The 22,064-nt window shown below is 30.3% G+C and overlaps 1 protein-coding gene across 8 annotated transcripts in view; it reads right to left on the reverse strand.

The window, feature by feature from the left end:
* Window positions 1-22,064, reverse strand: part of LOC145263168 (uncharacterized) — a 573,905-nt gene that overhangs the window by 113,700 nt on the left and 438,141 nt on the right. For all 8 annotated transcript variants that reach the window (XM_080120199.1, XM_080120201.1, XM_080120196.1 and 5 more), the window contains one exon: window positions 13,370-13,594. In XM_080120199.1, coding sequence (XP_079976325.1) covers window positions 13,370-13,594 — 225 coding nt within the window. The remainder of the gene's footprint in view (window positions 1-13,369; window positions 13,595-22,064) is intronic.

The raw sequence follows: 22,064 nt of genomic DNA on the forward strand, positions 1-22,064 counted from the left end.
GGATCAAGTAAAGTTAATAAGTTAGATCCATGTCCAAGGGATCTATATATAAAATATCACGTGTTCAGACCTTAAATTGTAGGAGGAGTTTGGTAGAGTTCTCAAAGGTCCAATTGTTGAATATTGACTACTTAATCGCCAAATTTCTGTCGAAAACCTATCACATCGATTTTCCCAAATCTCAGTACCCTGTATATCAAATTTCGAATCTGTAGGCTTAAAATTGACAGTTTTAGCGCAGGGAAATGCACACAGACGCACAGACACACACAAATACTATCACTTATACATATATATAAACATAAACATCATATATATAAGGATAATAGTACGCCATACATATAATAAAAGACCATTATTTACTGAAGTGAAAGGAAAACCCGGGGGAACTTTACCCAAAAATAAATCTATATTTTTTTGTGTGTATTGATAGTCTGGTACTTATACAGTTTAGTGACGACATTAAAAAATGGAAATATTGAAAAAAAAATTTATTGTACGTAACTGTTATAGACTGAAGTTCTCCGAAAAAAAATTTCACTTCATTTGATCAAGTAGTTTTTTTTTTACAGCGAATTTTCTATTTATTTAAAAAGAAAATACAACTTTATACAAATTCCCTATTAGTTTCTTTTTCGGTTCTCTTATACGATGATCATCTTTATTTAACTATTACGTATAATTATATTCATACAGATATTCTATATGATTTATATTTGCGTAATATTTGCGTAGAAATGAAGAAAAACAAATTTATTGTGTATTTATCGTGTTGCCATAACAACGTGACGTAGCCAAGGACGGTAGTGGACGTGAGTGTGTGTGCGTGTGTGCGCGTGTTTTCGTGCTGTATTGTTTGTAGTAGTAGTAGTACTAATAATCTCTCCAGCGTTTGCTTTCTTGTTGTGTGAATGGCGGACGTTGAGTCGGAGGTTGGATTGTGGAGTTTCGTATTTTTGTAATTTGTAAATGGCAAGTTAGAAAAAAATTAAACCCTTCCAAGATGGACAATAAATAAGACCAAAATATTTTATGGTAAAGTTAAGAGCGTAAGAACTATACTTTTTTAGGAGATGTGATTATTGGATTAACCAATCAGAAATCGTCTGTGGCACACACATCTCTGTTTTTATAGATATATAGATAGATAGATATTCATATATATATATATATATTCATATGTATATATATATATTCATATATATATATATATATTCATATGTATATATATATATTCATATATATATATATATATTCATATGTATATATATATATTCATATATATATATATTCATATATATATATATATTCATATATATATATATATATATATTCATATATATATATATATATATATATATATTCATATATATATATATATATATTCATATATATATATTCATATATATATATTCATATATATATATATATATTCATATATATATATATTCATATATATATATATTCATATATATATATATATTCATATATATATATATATATATTCATATATATATATATTCATATATATATATATATATATATATATATTCATATATATATATATATATATATTCATATATATATATATTCATATATATATATATTCATATATATATATATTCATATATATATATATATATATATATTCATATATATATACATATATTCATATATATATATACATATATTCATATATATATATACATATATTCATATATATATATATTCATATATATATATATTCATATATATATATATATATATTCATATATATATATATATATATATATATATATATATATTCATATATATATATATATTCATATATATATATATATATATATATATATTCATATATATATATATATATTCATATATATATATATATATTCATATATATATATATATATATATATATTCATATATATATATATATATATTCATATATATATATATATATATATTCATATATATATATATATATATATATATATATATATATTCATATACATATAAATATTCATATATATATATTCATATATATATATATATATTCATATATATATATATTCATATATATATATATATATATATATATATATTCATATATATATATATATATATATTCATATATATATATATATTCATATATATATATATTCATATATATATATATTCATATATATATATATATATATATATTCATATATATATATATATTCATAAATATATATATATTCATAAATATATATATATATATTCATATATATATATATATATTCATATTTATATATATATTCATATATATATATATTCATATATATATATATATATTCATATATATATATATATTCATATATATATATATATTCATATATATATATATATTCATATATATATATATTCATATATATATATTCATATATATATATTCATATATACATATATATATTATATATATATATATATATATATATATATATATATATTTTCATATATATATATATATATATTTTCATATATATATATATATATATATATATATATATATATATATATTCATCATAGCTGTACCCTGCCACGCGTTGCTGTGGCTCAAATTGGCGCAATGGAAAAAGTTCCAAAATGAGAAAAAGCATGTTTCTTATAGGTTTAAATTTCCATGTTGCATTGGTACACAATTTTTGTTGTTCCATTTTCTTAGCTGATATAGAGATTTTCCGGTTTGGTGACTCTTGTATATGTAACATAAATTGTCCATGTGAAAAAACAGTCAGTGTGTAACTGTAAGGCCCACAATTTTAAAGATTGTTCCCTGTGCTTTGTTGATGGTTATTGCAAATGACAATAAAATTGGAAAGTGCAATTTGCTAAAGTATAATGATGTATCCGGTGGAATCATAGGAATGCATGGAATGAAGATATATTCATCTGTGAAAGGTCCTGTTAAGATTGTTGTTTCTATGATATTGTTTGTTTATTTTTTTTTTACTGCAAGGTATGTGCCATTGCAAAGCTTGGATTGGTTTATATGTCACAACATGATAATTAGTACACCAAATTTCAGTTGCAATGCATGCGGTGGCATCCCTGGCAAATATAGCTGTTGGATAATTAACCACTTTATCTGCTTTCACAACAGTGTCGATGGATTTGTATTTGACTACCTCACTTGGAATTTTACATTTAATTATAGCGTTAAGTTCATGGGCATCTTTGTATTGACCTGCAAGAATAGCTCATTCACTCAGTCAAATGGAATTCTTATAATTTGAATATCTGCAAAAACCTTTTAAACTAACTATTCTTTTGATTACAGAAATTACAGAAGTTAAAAGTCAAAGAATTTTGCCCTTAACTCTGATCAGCTGGCACTTTTTCGTACCCAATTTCCCACAAGTGATGCAAAAGTTTTTGTGCGGATCGAACAGTCTGCAACTGTACATGCATATTTTGAGTTAAGTTTAATGTCTTCACATGGAACAAAAAAGTAGAGTATTTGAGGCAAGCATTTATTTCATCTGCTGGTGTTGATTGAAGAATAACAGGTAACATTTGTCTGAAATCTCCTGCAAGCAATATTACTGCATTCCCAAATGGTCTGAAATTGCCACGCAAATCTTGCAAGGATCGACCAAGAGCCTCAAGTGATTTTTTGCATACCATTGTGCATTCATCCTAAACAATAAGTTTGCATTTTTGCAATATTTTTCCCCATATTGGATGTTTTGGAGATGTCGAACATGAGATTTTTGAGAAATTGACTGTTTTAAAGTAGAATAAATAATTCTTCTACTTGGCAGCAAGGTCGCAGGTATTCCTCATGCAGCAAGGGCTAAGGCTATGTCATTTTGTTACCAAATGGGTGCCAAAATCAATTTAATTAGAAAGGTTTTACCAGTTACTTCTGGTGCTGTTCAAGGTAGCAGTAATTTCCAAATAACTTCTATTCTCACAGTCAGTAAATTAGGTGACTAAAATAGGATTTATCCATGTTTTGACAATGCCTTATTCACTGTAATTAATTTAGGAGACTAAAATAGGATGAGGGATTAGAGATGGACAGATAGACAGGAAGGTATATAGATAGAAAAGAGACAGTGAGAGGAAAATAGAGAAAGAGAAGGAGATAGAGAGATAAAGGGATTGATAGATAAACAGAGAGAAGGGGAGAGTTAGAAACAGAGAGGGATGAGACAGAGGAAAGGAGAGAGATAGAGGGAGTTAGAGAGAGAAAGGGGCTCAAAGAGAGATGGAGAGGGTGATATAGAGAGAAAGATAGATTGAGAGAGGGAAAGGGAGAGATGGATAGAGAGAGATATTGAGAGAGGGGGAGAGAAACAGAAGGTGAACTACACTTCACCGTTTTTTTCCTCGTTCAGTAGAGAAGAAATCTTTCGAGACTGAGGCAATTTTAATGTTTTGTTATTATCCAGAGTACCCCTTGTTTTTTTTTTGGGGGGGGGGGGCTAGATTTTCCTCGCATTAGAAACCGACCGGGTTATCTGTACTTTCACTTAACAAATTAATAAAAGAAAAACATATTGTAAAATTTGAATTTAACAGGAAAATACTATTATAAAAAATAGCACGGTAACATAAGCACATAAGTGCCACTTTAGGTACTCCTTGGGCGTTGAGTTCCATGGCGACCAGCATAATTATTTAATGGTCGCTCCTTTAGCCCCCCCCCAGTCAAGGCTAATGCATGCGCACGTAACATTTTTTTAATTTACTGACGTTGGCTTAGTAACTAAACGATTTATTGATAATTTCATAACCCTTAAACGCATGCCAGAAGATTTAAATTGGTTCATTATTGTTGTAATGAAAAAAAAAAAGTTTCATTCAACACAAAACCAAAAACACATATTAATGATAAATGATTTATTATTCTATTCATTGAAATTTACTAATTTTTAAATAAAAAAGTAAAAAAAAAAGTTAATAAAAAAATAGTTGCTTATGTGCGCATAAACAACTTGTTTTTTTTTTAGATTAGGTCCACCTTATAATCACCCCCCCAACCTCCTCATCTTAAGAACAGCTTCCGGAATAAACACCACTTTTGGAGGGGAGGGGCTATTTGCAAAATTTAACTGATATTTGTTGTCAGCATACCCACCCGAAAATACTATAAAAAAAAAAAAAGGAGGGGTTCAGTGCCCGTGGCAGAGAAGTAGATTTATTTATCAAGAAAAGTTGCGGAGAAGTAAATTTATTTATCAATAAAAGTCGTCATTTAAAAAAGAAAATTGTGACGGTGGACCTAAATGTTTTGTTTTCGCACAATTCAACAATTTGTTCATCCGCGCATGTAAATTAAAAAATATTTGTAAAAGTGAGAAGTTATCAGTAAATGATTAAGTTTATTTATTTATTTATTTATTTATTTTTTTTTTACATTAGGTCCACCTCCACAAATGTTAAGAACGGCTTTCAGAATAAACACCCCCAACCTCTCCATGTTAACAACGGATTTCGGAATAAACACCATTGTGGGGGGATATTTAAAAAAAAAGTCGATAAAAGTCGTCATTTAAAAAGAAATTTAAAATCAAATGTTTGTAAAAAGTGAGAAATTATTAATAAATGTTTAGTAACATTTTTCGGTGCTAATGCAGAGAGTGACCCGCGCTATTTTTTAAATTGTGTTTTTTTTTTTAATCAATTGCAAGGTTAAAGTACAGAATAGGTACAAAACACCCTCCCCTCCTCATGTTAAGACTGGCTTTTTAAATAATAACGTTATTATTTCAGCGTGGATCACTCTCTGCATGAGTACCCATTTTTCTTTTAATATTCATAAAAAGTAAAACTTTTTTCCAAATAAATAAATAAATAAATGTTTGTAAATGTGACAAATAATCGTTTAGTTACGGCAATGTCAGTAAATAAAATATGTTACGTGCGGGGTGAGGTGGGAGACTAAGGGAGCGACTATTATTTTTTTCTACTGGTCGCCATGGAACTCAACGCCCAAGGAGTACCAAAATGTAATTTTTTTTTGTCAAATAAATAAATTTCAAGCAATTTTTGCAATAAATAATAGATAGCAACTTCGTTAATTTTACGACTCGCCTCAGCATATTATAAACACCCTAACTTCCCCATGTTAAGAACGGCTTTCGAGGTTTATGGAAGGGCGTTTTTTGGGGGGTTTTTTAACATGGGGGGGGTAGGGTGTTTATAATACGTTGAGGCATGTCGTAAAAATGAAACAGTTTAGAAAAAGCTAAAACAAACTTTTTTATGTAAACAATGCCGTGAAAATAAACTAAACAATTAAAACGTAATGTTTCATGAGTGAAAAGCCTTAACATAAATAAAATTTAAAAAATTGGTAAGTACATAAATGAATTTAAATTTTTAAAATATTGGATAATTTTTTTTTGTGTGTGTGTGTGTGTGTGTGTGTGTGTGTGTGTGTGTGTGTGTGCGTGCTGATGCAGAGAGTGATCCGCGCTATTTTTTTAAAATCGTTTTCCATGTTTAATTAAAGTTTTATGATATGTTTTTATTCAATTGTAAGGTTAAAGTACAGAATAGGTACAAAACACCCTCCCTTCCCCATGTTAAGAATGGCTTTTTAAATAATAACATTATTATTTCAGCACGGATCACTCTCTGCATGAGTAAGTTTTTTTTCGTTTTTTTTTTTACTTATCGAGTTAACAGAAAATGAAATCTTTCGTCAATTCGTGGCTGTGAAATGAATCGAACCGGAAGTTCAGTTTTACAACAGAACAGATTCACAGTAACGGTTAAAAAAATATTTTTATTTTATTTAATATTTTAATAATTCGCGAGGTAAATTTATTTCAATAACATAAAAACATACCTCGACTCTAAGGATGGGTTGTCTGAAAATTTCAAGTAAATTGGTAACGTAGAAATAGGGTTTTATTATTTTAGAACGAACCAACATTTACATTTTTATATATAGATATATATATATATATTACTATATATATATATTCAAAAATATATATATATATATATATTCATATAGTAATTTATAAAATATATATGGCGATTAAGCTACACTGAATATTCTGCGTTTCATCCACTGTAGGATTCGTCAGGCTTATGCGCGAATTTTGTGGTTGCTTCTTGTTTTTATATATGTTGAGGATTTTTAGTTAGCCAATCAGCTTTCTAGTATCCACTGCGCCCCCTCCTATCAGCCAATGGGCATGCATTTTATCGAACAAAGGATCTGTTTTAGAACTAGGTTAGTGGTTTAAGGTAGATCTTTTCCCTCTTTTTTTCTTTTTTTTTATATATGTATGAATATACCTATGTGTACACACACACATGTACACACACATACATATATATATTTATATATATATATATATATATATATACATATATGTGTGATCGTTTATGTATATTCATGTTTATTTAATTTATTTATTCGTTTGTTTTCTATTGTTATTGTTAGTTTTAAAGCTATTTTGTATCGCTATCCTAGGGTGAGTTTTATTTTGTGAACACAGGTGTTTGCTATTTCTCGTCTACAGTTTAATAGATTTTGAGGTTCTTTAAAGTACAGGATAGCAAATTTTTCATGGAGGCATAATTTACATGGGTCGTCTAAATGTCTGCACGTGGTAGCTTGTCTCATTATTTTCCATTCGACTACCGGCGAATGTCTGCTTTCTTTGAGTTCCCAGTATTTATTCGCTAGTGTTGTTTTTATACGGTGTTTTTTTATTTTTGAAGGTACTTTTGTGGTCATAGTATCGGGTTTTAAAATCTAAGGAAGTCATGCCTATGTAATATTTCTTGTTATTCGGGTTTTGACACCTATTTGCATGAAAGAGCGGGAAAATGTCTGCCATTTTGTCGGTTACAAATCAAGGTAGAGACACATGGAGTCTTTTGAGGAATCCACTACTGAATGTCATTAAACAAGGTGCAAAAGTTATTAAAAATCTTTTTTTGTTTTTTTTTTCTGAAAGATGGTGATTGTCTGGGTACCTTCAGGTATAAATCTATTATCTTTTGCTTTAATTCCAGTTCATTCATCTTGAGTTCCGTACTCAGGTATAACGCTGAATGCTTAATAAGATAATTGAAAGAAATTTCGATTTCCTAACAATCATTTTGGATGTTGAGAAAATTGTTAATGACAGACCACTCACTTATACTGCTTCTTCTGACAAGGCTCTAGATATTTTGATCCTAAACCATTTTTTGCTAACTGGTTATAACTGGTTATAAAATTGTCATAAAAGTTATGAGGTTGATGATCTCTGTCCTGATCCTTCAAGTAGGATCGAATTGTTGGAATCTCTTTAATTAAGGCAGGATTTTGTAGAGAAATTCTGCAAAGTTTGGTAAAATGATTATCTCCTTTCCTTGAGAGAAAATGACACAATATGATAAGTCATTGTATTGAGAAAATATCAGTTGGTCATATTGTTTTATTGAAGTCGCCAAACCAGATCACGCCATTCTGGAGTCTTAGTCGAATTCTTTGTCTCATTTGTGTGAAAGATGGACAGGTTTGTTTAGCAATACACATGAAAAAATTTAAATGGTTTAAAATATTCCAATATTGGTATATATAGAAAGAGCTTCATAAGCTAAGAAAGAATCTTTTTAAATTTTTAAAATCCAAGGAAGTTATGACTATTTTTATGCCCTGCGCGTTTGGATATTTTCCCCTCTTTAAGACCATATGCGTTTTGTCACATTTTTTGCACTACTTTTTCAGTAAAAATGCTATATCTTTGTTAAAACACAAGACTAAGCAATGAAATTTGCCATATACTTTGTCATATTTTTGTGCAAGGAATCTGAATATGCTATTGAAAATCTCCAGAAATGAATGATTTCCAAATAATCTGCAGTAAATGCACATAAATATGCTGCAATTGCTTAGAAATGCCATGTATTTGTTAAAAGAAAAGTTAGAGAACTCAAAGTTGAATTGTAATGCATTTTATGTACTGAAATCGAAATTTAGGATTGGTTAAAAATGAATATATTGCAATATTTCTTTGGTATTATTATAGATTAATACCTTCTGCTACCCCTCCCCATCTGACCACCTCTCCAAAATATGTGATTCTACCTTTATAGAAAATTGCATGTGAACAACTTGAAAAACTTTAATAAAAGATAAACAAAAATTATTTTAGAATTTAATGTAAAATGATTTCCCATTTTGAATCATTCGAGCGTTTTAGGGCAGTTACCCCCCACCTTTTTCCTATGATAGATAAATCCTGGGTGTTTTTTTTTTTGTTTGTTTGTTTTCTAAAAGGCGATTATGCATGGTTTTAAGAGGGTCTTTGTGCAATTATGAGAAGGTGGGGAGGTTGCCACTCTGACTTTGGGTTAATGATAGAGCTAAGGAAAATTATGTGTGAACATCCTGAAGACTTGATAGAAACAAAAAAAGTGGGGGTTGGTTTCACATAAATGTAAAATAATTCACCATTTCAAGACGATCTTAGCGTTTTAGGACAGCTGACCAATTTATTTTTTTTATGGGAGATTAATCATGTGCAGTTTTCTTTAAACGTTTTTTATGCTTTTCTTTTTTTACGCTTATATGAACTCACAGAAGAAGTTTGTTTAGTGGGTAGCTCTGCCACTTGTACTTAGCATTATTGTTAAGGCTAAAGGTTTTAGGAGGAGACTTGCCACTCATACCTAGGATTAGACATAGAATTAAGCGAGTTTTTTTTATTTTTTTTTTTTGGTTTTTTAAGCGGGTGTTTGATACCCATTGTGAAACTTTACAAGAATTATGACAAACAGACAAAAATAAATGTTATTTAAAAAAGTGGTGTCCCTCTAACAGAAAACGTGATGCTTGGAAAAATATCAAGTATTTTTGTCCCACCTACTTAAATATAAAAAAAGAAACAAGTTTTTGCTAAAGCTGAGAAATTGTTAAAAATTTTGAATTAATGTTATTTTGATTTTTAATTACATTTCATGTCTTTTTCTACCGTTTTTATTTTTTAACTGAGCACCTCCTACAAATATTTAAATATTGATTATTTTTTTTATTTTATTTTTAATAATCGGATAGATTAGTTTCCATTCGATAATAATTTAAAGGACGAAAATTAAAGTGTTGTACCGTTCGTACACGTTCACACCTTCACTTGTTCAAATATTTTAAAATTTACTACTACCCAATTTTTTTAAATATTTGTATGGTTGATAACAAAATAGCTCTAACTAAACATGTAAGAAATTTTTTTATAACCAGATTTTCAATTAAAAAAAAAAATCGATCTGGAATAAAAATGAACAACAAAAACAAAACGTCTTGTTTATGCCATGCTAATCGCTGCTGCCGCTGCTATTAGTCTTGATTTAAATTCATAACGATTTTTTTCAGATATTATATTTTTAAATTACTATGTACCACTAGAGAAAACACTGTCCAATTATATTTTTAACGAATAAACATAGCAAAAAGATTGTTTTATTTGATAGTGAGTGTCCGAAGAAAATTTGTTTCGTCATTTTGAAATCTTTTTTTTAACACAACAAAAAAACGAGTGGTCAAATGAATTTCGGACACTCAAAATTATTAAAAATGACATCTCTTTTGGCTAATTTCCAAATTTCATTAAAAAATTCTTAACAGAAACACGGTACGAATGTTTAGAAAATCGGGGGGGGGGTCGTTACAAAATCTTACCGAAAATGTCGTTTTATGATGTTCACATTTTTATCACTTTATTTGCTGAAAACTCTAAAAATATATAATGTATGTTATTATTTACTAATTCATTTGAAAGTATATTCATTTCTGAACAAAACGGTGGTATTTTGAAGACTTAAAGTGCTTTGGTTTTTAAAATATGTCTATTTTAGCAGAAACCCCTTGAAATCTGTGATTATCCAAAGCGTTTTAACGGCCATGTGTATTGCTAGTTTGTTCCAGCTGTATGGCTGTGAACAAATCGATTCCCTAAAGCATTTGTATTCGTTACAAATTAGACATTTTTCGTCTGTAGATCATGCAATCTGACTGAATTCAAAGAAGATTATTTCTGTCCTACTTGTTCTGTTACAAATGAGGGGTCTTCCTCAATGACGTGATAAATGCAACAGATGGTACCTGTTGTGGGGGAACCACCCTCCAAATGAACTAATCCATCGTCCATATAAACTTTACTCATGGCGATCCCAGGCGGGGATCTAATTCCAGAGCGACTCTTGCATGCTCAGTGAATTACTAACACTTTTCGTTTGTAACCTTTCCGTTGTTTTCATGTTATACATGTTTTAAAATGTTCTTGGTTGTTCTGTTCTTCTTTGTGGCTACTTGCAAGCCATAACAGTACCAGAAAGAGACTAGTAGGGGTTGGCTTTGTAAGGCTCAGGGTTCTTCATGACTTGTTGTAAGAGTTTTCAAATTATTCTTGATTGTAAAAATAATGTTTAACATTACTTCTATACAATATGTAGTCTTTGCTCTAGTAGTGAATTTTCTTTAGAAAGTTGATATCTGAATAGGGTTACAGTCTTTTCATTCCAAATCAGGTGTTGAGTAAAGTTTGAGAACAGAAGTTAAACAAGGAGTGCTGCTTTTCACAGCATGTTGTTCTTGGGTTCAGGGCTTGCTACAACCAGTAGTGCCCCAATTAATGATTATTCCTCAGTTGCATTAGTGTCCAATTCAAGGGCTGATATACTCAGTAATCCCCCAGTCAGGTTGATGTATTGCCTAGTTGGGTTTATGTTTATTGGAGTAGGTACTACACATCTTAGTACTCCAAGTCATGTTTCTGAGAGATGATGCTACACTCAAGAGTATTTTAAAAAGCATTGCTCAAAAGTCTTCTACTTTCATAGAAAACTCAAGCAATGCTGAGTAAACTAGTTTATCAGATTAGTTACCAAGTGTGAGTGTACTGAATTTTTTTTTTTTTTTCAATATCCAAAAACTTAAAAAGTTTGTGCTGGGGCAGATTATATGAAAGGATTTAGAAACTTGTTATTTTTTCACTATAGTCCAAATGTTTATTTTATTAAAAGTTTGGAAGGATTAATGTAGCCCAGGTTACAGGAAAGTGTTTATGTACTGAATAGTGATTCCTCCGTTCTGTCTCGAAAGACAATGGATACTCCCTGTAAGGGCAGCTGCACATGTAATTGTGAAGCAAGGGTTGCACAATCCCAACCACAACTCTCCTGAATCGGCACTGCTTGAGTCCAGTGGCAAGGAGAAGTCCAGGACGACTGGAAACAATGCCGAGATAAGTGGAGAGCACATACAGTACCTGGAAGTCCTAAATGGTCACCCATCTAGTACTGGCCAGGCTCATCATTGTTTAACCTCAATGTTCTGACAAGAACTGCTGCGTCAAACGTGATTATTGTACTGAATATATATTCTTATTTTAATATTCCCAAAATTTGTCCTTTGAAATCTTAGGTCTGTTGCAAAGTAGGTTATATATCAGCATTTATTATTTTAATCTTTTTTTCCCAATAGTCCCTTGATTTGATTCATGCAACTGTTGTATGGCAAGTTCTATGAGAGCATTTTATACTTTTATTTTTTCAATAATCTTCACATTTGATCTATTGGGAATTTGGAAACTATATTGTAATTTAAATTATTTTAAAGAATTTACATATTTTAAATTCAACTTGTTTATGACCTTCGCTCTTGACCTTAAATCGAAAACATATCAAATCTGTTGCCAAGGTCACTGAAAAAATAGTTGTGCCGTTCTACTGCTCCAGAAGGTATCTCACTTCCAATACAACCTTTTCCCCTGTCTCTGCTCTATAGTAATTTTCATAGCAAGTGCTCGTCTGAGTTTCAATCTATCATGTGTCCTGCCAAATTTTCACAAAAAGCATTTATCTAGCTACAACCACTATTAATAATTTCCTACAATTTCTATCTCTACCTTAATCTAAATGCGAATTCCATGAACAAAACTTATTTCCTAGAACTGCCCACCTGTGGAATTCTGTTCTACTGGCCTGCTTATTAGCTAACTAAAATATGGTCAACTTTAGGTCCACTGTAAATAAATTCTTGTTGAGCCGTCATTTTAAATAATCAAATTCTACCTCCACCACTAATACTACATATTGTCTCATACACTCGTTAGCTTTATCCTTAAGTTGCCTTTAGGTATTAATAAGTGGTGACTGCCTTGTAAAAAAAAAAGAATTAGATCCAATAATTAGAAGATCTCTTTGCAGGAAAGATTACATGACTATAATTTTTGCTTTGAATATAGATTTGAAACTCATGTAGGTTATGCATTGGAAAACTATGGGATTTCAATTTATAAATTTAAGGGTCCAAATCAATAAAATCTTATTCAGATTAAAAGTTAAAACAAAAGGAGCTTTCCCCACTTACCTGTAGGCATCTATTGGTCTTGCAGGAACATTTTCATATCCAAGTGGACAATAATAATGATGTTCACAGCGATAAATAAAAGTGTAGCATTCATTTTTGATTCCCTTCTTAAGTAATTCCAAAGCATGATCACCATCCAATTCAGCCCGGTTTTTGCCTTGGGGTTTATACATTAATCCGCCACGCCCAGATACTTCAAAATGATCATTCAGTTTTTCAAACCACCTGAAAAAAACAAACCAAAATTAAAACAGAGACGCACTAGAATATTGAATTAATTTCTTACAGTTATATTAAGTGTATACTAAAAGATATACTTTGGTAAAACTTTAATCTAGCTTTTACTGAGGCTGTTGGGTTCGTTTAGATTTTTTTAAGCATTTATATAAAGTGTAATGTGGTTGCCTTGGCTGATACAGTAATTCATATAGCTGAGCTTTTATAACTAGCTTGTATACAGTAATCTGCCACCTTATCCATGAACAACATATTTTGAACCTCATAAAGAAAGAATAAAAATAAAGATGTTTGCACTGAGTATGACCATAATGAAGGTAGAATTTTCAATCCCCATAGCAAATAATAACAGTAAAAACTTGTAAAATAAAATTGATTCATTATAATTTTTGCAGTATTCTCAAGAAGAAAGATTATAAAAAAATTTCTTTTTACTCTTCACAAAACCAGTGAATTTTCAAAAAATTCCTCAAAAGGCTAAAAAATGGGAAAAATGGAACCGAATACATACTTTGACGCAAATAATGAAAACACGATTTTTAAAATTCTCTCAAAAATCAAATAATTGATGATTTTTTTTTACTTTATTTTTACTATTTTATTTTTATAAAATGCTGAACTATACCTAAACTGAAATAAAATAATATACAAAAAAATTCTCATATTTTGCTTTCTCAACGCAATCTTATTAGAATTGGGGGGGGGGGATTCACATCTCAGTTTTTTTTAAATACTAGCAGTTCAGCCCAGCTTTGCTTGGGCCATGTGTACTGTTCATAACTTGCCCTACATGTGAATACACTTTATTTAAGATTTCAAATGTTTAGACCAAAATTTGAGTAATTTCATAGAGACTGCAGAGGTCATTCTTTTTTTAAATTTGACCCCAATTTTGACCCCATAACATTTATTATTTTAGTCTCACATAAAAATACAAAGTTTTACCCATGTCCAAGTAACCGACATCTAAAATTTCAAGTATTTAGACCCAAAATTGGCGAAGGAATTTGGTAGAATCTGCAAAGGTCAACTATTTCAACTTTGACCTTTTGGCAGCCAAATTTTCGCCCCAAAACTGATTAAAATGCTTGCCGTATGTCTGGAATACCCATTATGTATAAATTTAAAATGTTTACACTCAAAATTGGCTGAGTAGTTTGCTAGACATCGCAAAGGTCAAATCTTTTGAACTTTGATCTCTTGGCAGCTCAAATTTTCCACCTAAACCGATTAAAAAGCGTGTCCTATCTCTGAATATCTTTTATGTAAAATTTCAAATGTTTAGACCAAAAGTTGGCTGAGTAATTTCGTAGAGACTGCAGAGGTCAATTTTTTTTTAACTTTTCCCTCTATTATGACCCGTTAACATTTATTGTTTTGGTCTCAAATCAAGTTATTAAGTTAGATCCATGTCCAAGAAACCCATATCTAAAATTTCAAGTGCTTAGACCCAAAATTGTCAGAGGAGTTTGGTAGAGTTCTCAAAGGTCAAATCGTTAAACTTTGATCCCTTAACAACTAAATTCCTGGCCGAAATCGGATCGCAAAGATTTTCCCAAATCTCAATACCCTGTATATCAAATTTCGAGTCTGCAGACTTCAAACTGACAGAGGAGTTTGGTAGAGTTCTCAAAGGTCAAATCGTTGAACTTTGACCCCTTAATCGCCACATTTCTGGACGAAAACAGATTACATAGATTTTCCCAAATCCCTGTACAATCTGTATATCAAATTTCGAGTCTGTAGACTTAAAATTGACAGAGTTATTGCATACGGAAATGTACACACACAGACACAGACAGACACTTTCACTTTTATAGATATATATAGATATAGATAGATTAAACAAAAATATATACATATACATAAATATATATGGAAACAATTTTGTGTTTACTGTAAACTTTGTACGCAAATATTATGCAAGTATAAATCATGTAGAATATCTGCATGAATATAATTACACGTAATAGTTAACTAAAGATGATCATCACATAAGAAAACCGAAAAAACTAATAGGGAATTAATTAAAATGAATGCTTAAAAGAGTATGCAAATTAGCTAGATCTTTTGCTAGTGAATGCAATTCCACAACCCATATATAAGAAAATTGTATTTTCTTTTTAAATAAATAGAAAAGAGAGTTTTTAATATGAATATCAAAACGAATTTATAGGAGTATAGATAGATCAATAGATAGATATAGATTAAAATATACTGGAATTATAAAATCAAATATATATAATTTTGGGTCACAAATGTAGCTGATATGATTTTTCTCGATTTTTCAGAAAAATAAAATGGAAAATATATTAAAATCATTTAAGTTTTACAAAAAATTTTTTATTATTTTTTATTTACATTTGACAGTTTTAACCTGTATAATAAAATTTCCGAAAGTATTTCTTATTTTTTTAATGATTGAATTTTTCAAGGTTTGTGAAAAATAAAATGTGGAAGATTCGGTCTTAAAACTTTTTATGAACAAACGTACAATCTAAAAAAAATCGATGCCATTTTTGGTCAATGAATAAATAAGAAATATATTTACGCTCGAACATGGTTAATTTTGTTTCATTCTTTAAAGGTGTGAGTGTGTTGTCATTGTCTCTTGATTATAAACTGTTCAATTTACACACCTCACTGTGAGTTGTTTTGAATTCAGTGAAGATGCCAGTATGTCTACTTAACAAAAAGGTGTGAAATGAACTGAGGGCTTTTGGGGCGGGGGGGGGGGGCGCAGATTTCATAAAAATGTTTTCATGAGGAAGATGTTTTTGGGTAGTGGAAAGCACATTAACTGAAGGATGTAAACTTTAGGTAATGCTTAGTTATATAAATTAATAATTGATATTTCCTAAAATAAAAAGGAATTTCATAAAAATAATTTAAATATTACTTTTTCCAGGCTACAAATTATGATATTGAAAAATATTTTTTGTTAATTTAGTTTTGTCAAATGAAAAATATTTTTCTATAAACAAAAATAAAAATTTATTTTATAAACTTAAATTAGAAATAAATACATTTATTAAAAAAATGGAATTTAGTTTACTTCATGTAAAATGTTACTTAACGTATTTCAATATTTTTTTTTTATTAATTTGTTAAACAAGCAAATTTTTACAATTAGTTGCTTTCGATAGTTAGCGAAATGTCAACTGTTTTAAGTTTTATGCGTTTCGCCGTTTATGTGGCATTTTATTATATACAAAATGTAAATGTCTACTTCATCATATTTCAAGCTGAAATATTTTTACTGTTATATTTCACTTGTCTAACGATTGAACCAAAATTTTAACAAGGTATAATATATATTTGAAATAGGTTTATTCCCTAAATTTTTAATGTTTAATTTGGCTATTTTTTTTTTTTGTATCTGCGAAAAATATACCGCCATTTTGATTTTTTTGTCATTTTTAAGGTTTTGTCATTTTCTGATGTTCAAATTAAATTTCACCAGTTTTATAGAGTGTAAAATAAATAATGTTTATATGCGATTTAAACTCTGATTATTCTTTTTCAATATAGAGTAAAAATTAGGATAAATTAATTTTTGCACTGTCAGCATGGTTTACTTTTTCCTTATTAAAATGCATTATTATGGCTACTCTTCTTCACACCATTTACTTAGTATTTCTTCTAGATTGAAAAAAAACTCTGTCTTCTATGACAATAAATGCCTTAACGAATCTTGTTTTCCCGACTGCTGGAAAACCGCCTCTGTGGTACCAGTCTTCAAGAATTCTGGTGAAAGAACTGACCCACTAAATTATCGCCCCATTAGCCTCCTCCCGCTTTTCACCAAAATATTTGAGTTAATCAAGCCCTAGTCCAGCACCTAACAGCTGCTAAACTCCTGACTGACAAACAATATGGATTCAGGCAAGCCCGTTCAACAGCAGATATCTTAACTGTAGTTTCCAAACGTATATACCGCTCATTGGATAAAACAGGGGAGGGTAGAGCGGTGGCCCTCGATATATCTAAGCCTTTTGACAGGGTATGGCACGATGGTCTTCTAAGGAAAATTAGATAATATGGAATCACTGGAAGAATTCATAATGTAATTAAATCCTTCTTAAGTAATAGAAAAATCAAAGTTGTCCTCGACAGTCGTACATCCAAACAATACGACATAAATGCGGGAGTACCTCAGGGGTCTATCCTTGGACCTCTATTATTCCTGATATTCATAAACGACCTCCCTGATAAAATTGTTTCGGAGATGGGTATATTTGCCGATGACACCACTCTCTATAACAGATATGAGGGGAAAACAAATGAACACATATCCAAGGAAATGGCAGAAACACTAGTGGATGACCTCCAATCCGTAGTGGAATGGGGACAAAAATGGTTGGTCACATTCAATGCTGCTAAGACTAAGCTTGTTTCCTTCAATAACTACAAGAAACCTTCTCTACCACCAATAACAATGACCAAGAACACATTACCTGAAAGTACTTCTTTTAAACTCCTCGGCCTAACGTTTACAGGGAATATGAACTGGAATAGATACATTGAGAGCATTGCCAAGGCTGCTGCAAGGAAGGTTGGCTCCCTCTACCATGCTAGAAAACTACTTACGCCTGACAGTATCCTATACCTCTATAAGGCAACCATTCGCCCATGTATGGAGTACTGTTGTCACATCTGGGCTGGTGCATCTGCTGCTTGTCTCTCGCTCTTGGACAGGGTTCAAAAGAGAGTCACCAACCTGATAGGTCCTGAACTGTCATCTAGGCTTCAGCCTCTGTCCCATCGACGAGATGTTGCATCCCTCCGCCTGTTCTACAAATACTTTAATGGTGAATGCTCTGACGAACTGCAAACACTTGTACCTCCCCGACGTAACTACCCCCGACAAACCCGACAAGCTACTAAGTCTCATCCCTTTACAGTAGAGATCCCTAGGTGCAAGAAAGCCTTTTACTCCAATAGTTTCTTCCCCAGAACTGCGGGTCTTTGGAACTCCCTTCCGGGATTCTGCTTTCCCAACTGCAATGATATGCAGAAGTTCAAGTTTAATGTTAACAAACATCTTTCTTCTCATCTTCCCTTCATAATGACCCTGCTAATTAAGTCCCTGATAGTAGCCCCCTGCTTCAAAGTGGCACTGTGCCTTGTTTGGGGTGAAAATTGAATAAAAAAAAAAAAAAACAAACAAAAAAAAACAATCTTATCTAAAATACAGATTATCTATTAGCTAAGCACCAATGAATGCAACTACTATGGAGGTTTATTTAGTATTACCCATGCTGAAGCAAGTGGATATAACTCTGCGAGGAATGATATTAACTTCCAGCAGAATTATGTCCCCTTTTAACACAGTTCACTCTATAATACTTTATATTGATCAGTTTCTCTTCTACAGCAGCATAACTAATTTTATAACAACCTTTTACAATTAAAAAAAAATCATTTTTTCAATTTTATAACAAGAGTTCTTCATGCCAGGTTTAGTACACTATTTTAAGAATCTATAAGTGCTACTACTATTATTGATATCATTATTATTAATGTATAAGAGCTTATAAATGTTTATAATTATTATAAATATTAATATTAATTTTAGTTATGTTGTTATGTTAATTACTCCCCAGTAACACGCCAAGGGTTCTTCATGCTAATTTTTTTTTTAGATTATTTTGAAAAATACCTTTTTTTTTTCTGAAACAAATAAAGTAATTCTGTATTGTCGAACAGAGTTGCATCCCCTTCTTTTAAGATTGGATTCTTATGAAAATAATTCTATACTGATCAGATTATAAATATTGATTTTATATGAAGAAACTTATCAATGACAAAAATGAACAGGCTAACTTAATTCAAGATATATGATCCTTTCATTATAGTCAGCTGAGGTGGCTATGACTGTCCAATGGCCGAATCTTCATTCCAATCTACTCCTTTACGAAGATTTGTTGTGTGCCATAAGTTGTCATGTGTGAGATTAGATATTTCTGCTACTTTAAATTTCTTTTCACTCTTTGATGCCTTTCTCATGTGCAGACTAGTTACTACAGCAGTTGGTGCAGGGATGCCATTTTCTATAAAATGATTCATCTGCCTCTGCCCATTCTCTATGATAATGTTTGGCATTAATGGTCGGTTCACATTTCCAGTTTTGATCTTATCCTTTCATTTGAGATGAATGTATTGCCATAGAGGCCTCATCATATATAGATGGAGATTTGGTCCTTTGTGCATGATGATTAAGATGAATGGATCACGTAATGCTTATTCAAAAAACTTGGTCATTACTATTGTGCTGTATGTTAAATGCAATTGAAAAGATCAATTTGCTATCAAACTATGCAAAATCTGATATAGTATTTCTGTGAGATACAAAATCTTCACACATTATTCTCTAGTTTGGACAACTAATGTTAAGATTTTTAAACACTCTTTACTATTGAACTAAACTAAGCTGCAACGATTGCAAACCAATCTACCAGTGTTTGTATACTTTCTACACTATAATTCATAGGATGGACTATAGACCATACAGATGCATATTGTGTGTGCGTGCACACACACACACACACACACACACACTATTATATATATATAAAAGACTGTGTTTTGAATAAAGGCCACACAAGTTGCTGATGATTACAAGTCAAAAATATTGGGATCGTTGAATTCATCTTATTGGCTATACCTGTTCTTCTGCTGTTAGCCCGCCCTGCACTCATGTTTCTACCATTCACACTGAAGAACACCAAAGATTCAGTTGAAAATTTTGTGCTTTTGAAAAAACGTTTTCGTTTTTTTAAGGATTTTTTGTATTTCTATACATCAACAAATAGGAAATAAATACAGAAAATGTATATTATTTAATTAGAATTCATTATTGAGATGAGTATTATTTATTAATTTATTATTAATTACAAACTATTATCCTCATCTTTTTTAGTTGTTGTTTCACGACGTTTCAGTCAACTATTCCTCTGACCTTCGTCAGGTGGTAACCGCGATAAGATAGAAACTCCAAATTTCCTGCATCCTCAGCAATTACTGCCTTCCATAGTTGTCGTTTCACCATGTTTTGGCCTAGTAAGTCTCTGGCTGCTATTTTCAGACAATGCTTAACTGGAACTGTAGAGATTAAACGTCTATCCACTGCACTAGCAGTGTCAGAAATCGCCATTAAAAATGCATGATAAAAACTTAATATTTACTTGACAATATTTTAAAAGTGTGAGGTTCCATTGAAAAAAAAAGAAAGATTTAAAAAAGAAAAGGTTTTACCTTTTGACTTTACAGGTAAATTTGCACCAAACTATTTTTTTTGTTGTTGTTTTGTTTTAAATTAGATTATTTCATTTATTGATCTTTCATCTTCAATTTGTGATATATAAATCTGAGGTGAGAAAATGAATTATTTTCATTTTAATAGACATTTCAAAATGGGGAAGGGTGAATTTAAAAAAAAAAGTTTGTCTAGAATATTATATTCGGTTTATTGGAAAGATCATAAAATTTCACATTAAACCTAATAATATCTTAAAAATTAAACCAATAGAAAAAATTTGATAGATTTTTAAATTGAAAAAAATTTAACTCGTAAAATTCAATTCATTTCATTACATAAAAAAAAATGGTTGCATGAGCGCACGCAGGCACTTAGTAGACACTGTTACTTTTTTAAATAAAAAATAATATTTCTATTATTTTTCAAAAAACTTTTAAAGTTTATTATGGAAGTATATTGCATAAAGAAATTAAACAAACGACTTTAAAAAGAGAAATTACAAGTTTTGTACATTTTATTCGTAGTTTTGTGTTAAGGGTGTCACACCTACCACTACATCACAGGCCCCATAGCAAAAGCTAAATAAGTCATCCTGTTTTTTTTTTCTTTTATTGTTTATTATTTTTTACTAACAAATATTGCATACATTGTCACTCAATAGCAGAATTTATAATACATAATAGTTTTGGAACAGTTTTTTTTCTTTAGATTTTGACAGATGTTCAAGTATTAAAACATGCAAAAGATGACTGTGTGAACGAGTTTTGCAATCTATGTACTATTTTTGTTTAATATTGATAGGTTTTATTTGATTTTCATTGCTTTAAGTATTTATTATCATTTTTTTATATATTTTTTCATTTATTCCATGTACTTGTCTGTGTTCATTTTAAATTAAATTTCGTGTGCAAACCGATTTTGACTTATTGAATACAACGGGAGACAACTCTTAAATATCTTGGTTGCCATTTGCTTACATCTGCATATATTTATTTACATCAGCATATATTTATTTACATCAGCATATATTTATTTACATCTGCATATATTTGTTTACATCAGAATATATTTATTTACATCTGCATATATTTATTTACATCTGCATACATTTATTTACATCTGCATACATTTATTTACATCTGCATACATTTATTTACATCTGCATATATTTATTTACATCTGCATATATTTATTTAC

Source organism: Euprymna scolopes, chromosome 38 (genome assembly GCF_053919585.1).
Source record: "Euprymna scolopes isolate OS-2025 chromosome 38, ASM5391958v1, whole genome shotgun sequence".
In the NCBI taxonomy this organism is placed as follows: Eukaryota; Metazoa; Mollusca; class Cephalopoda; order Sepiida; family Sepiolidae; genus Euprymna; species Euprymna scolopes.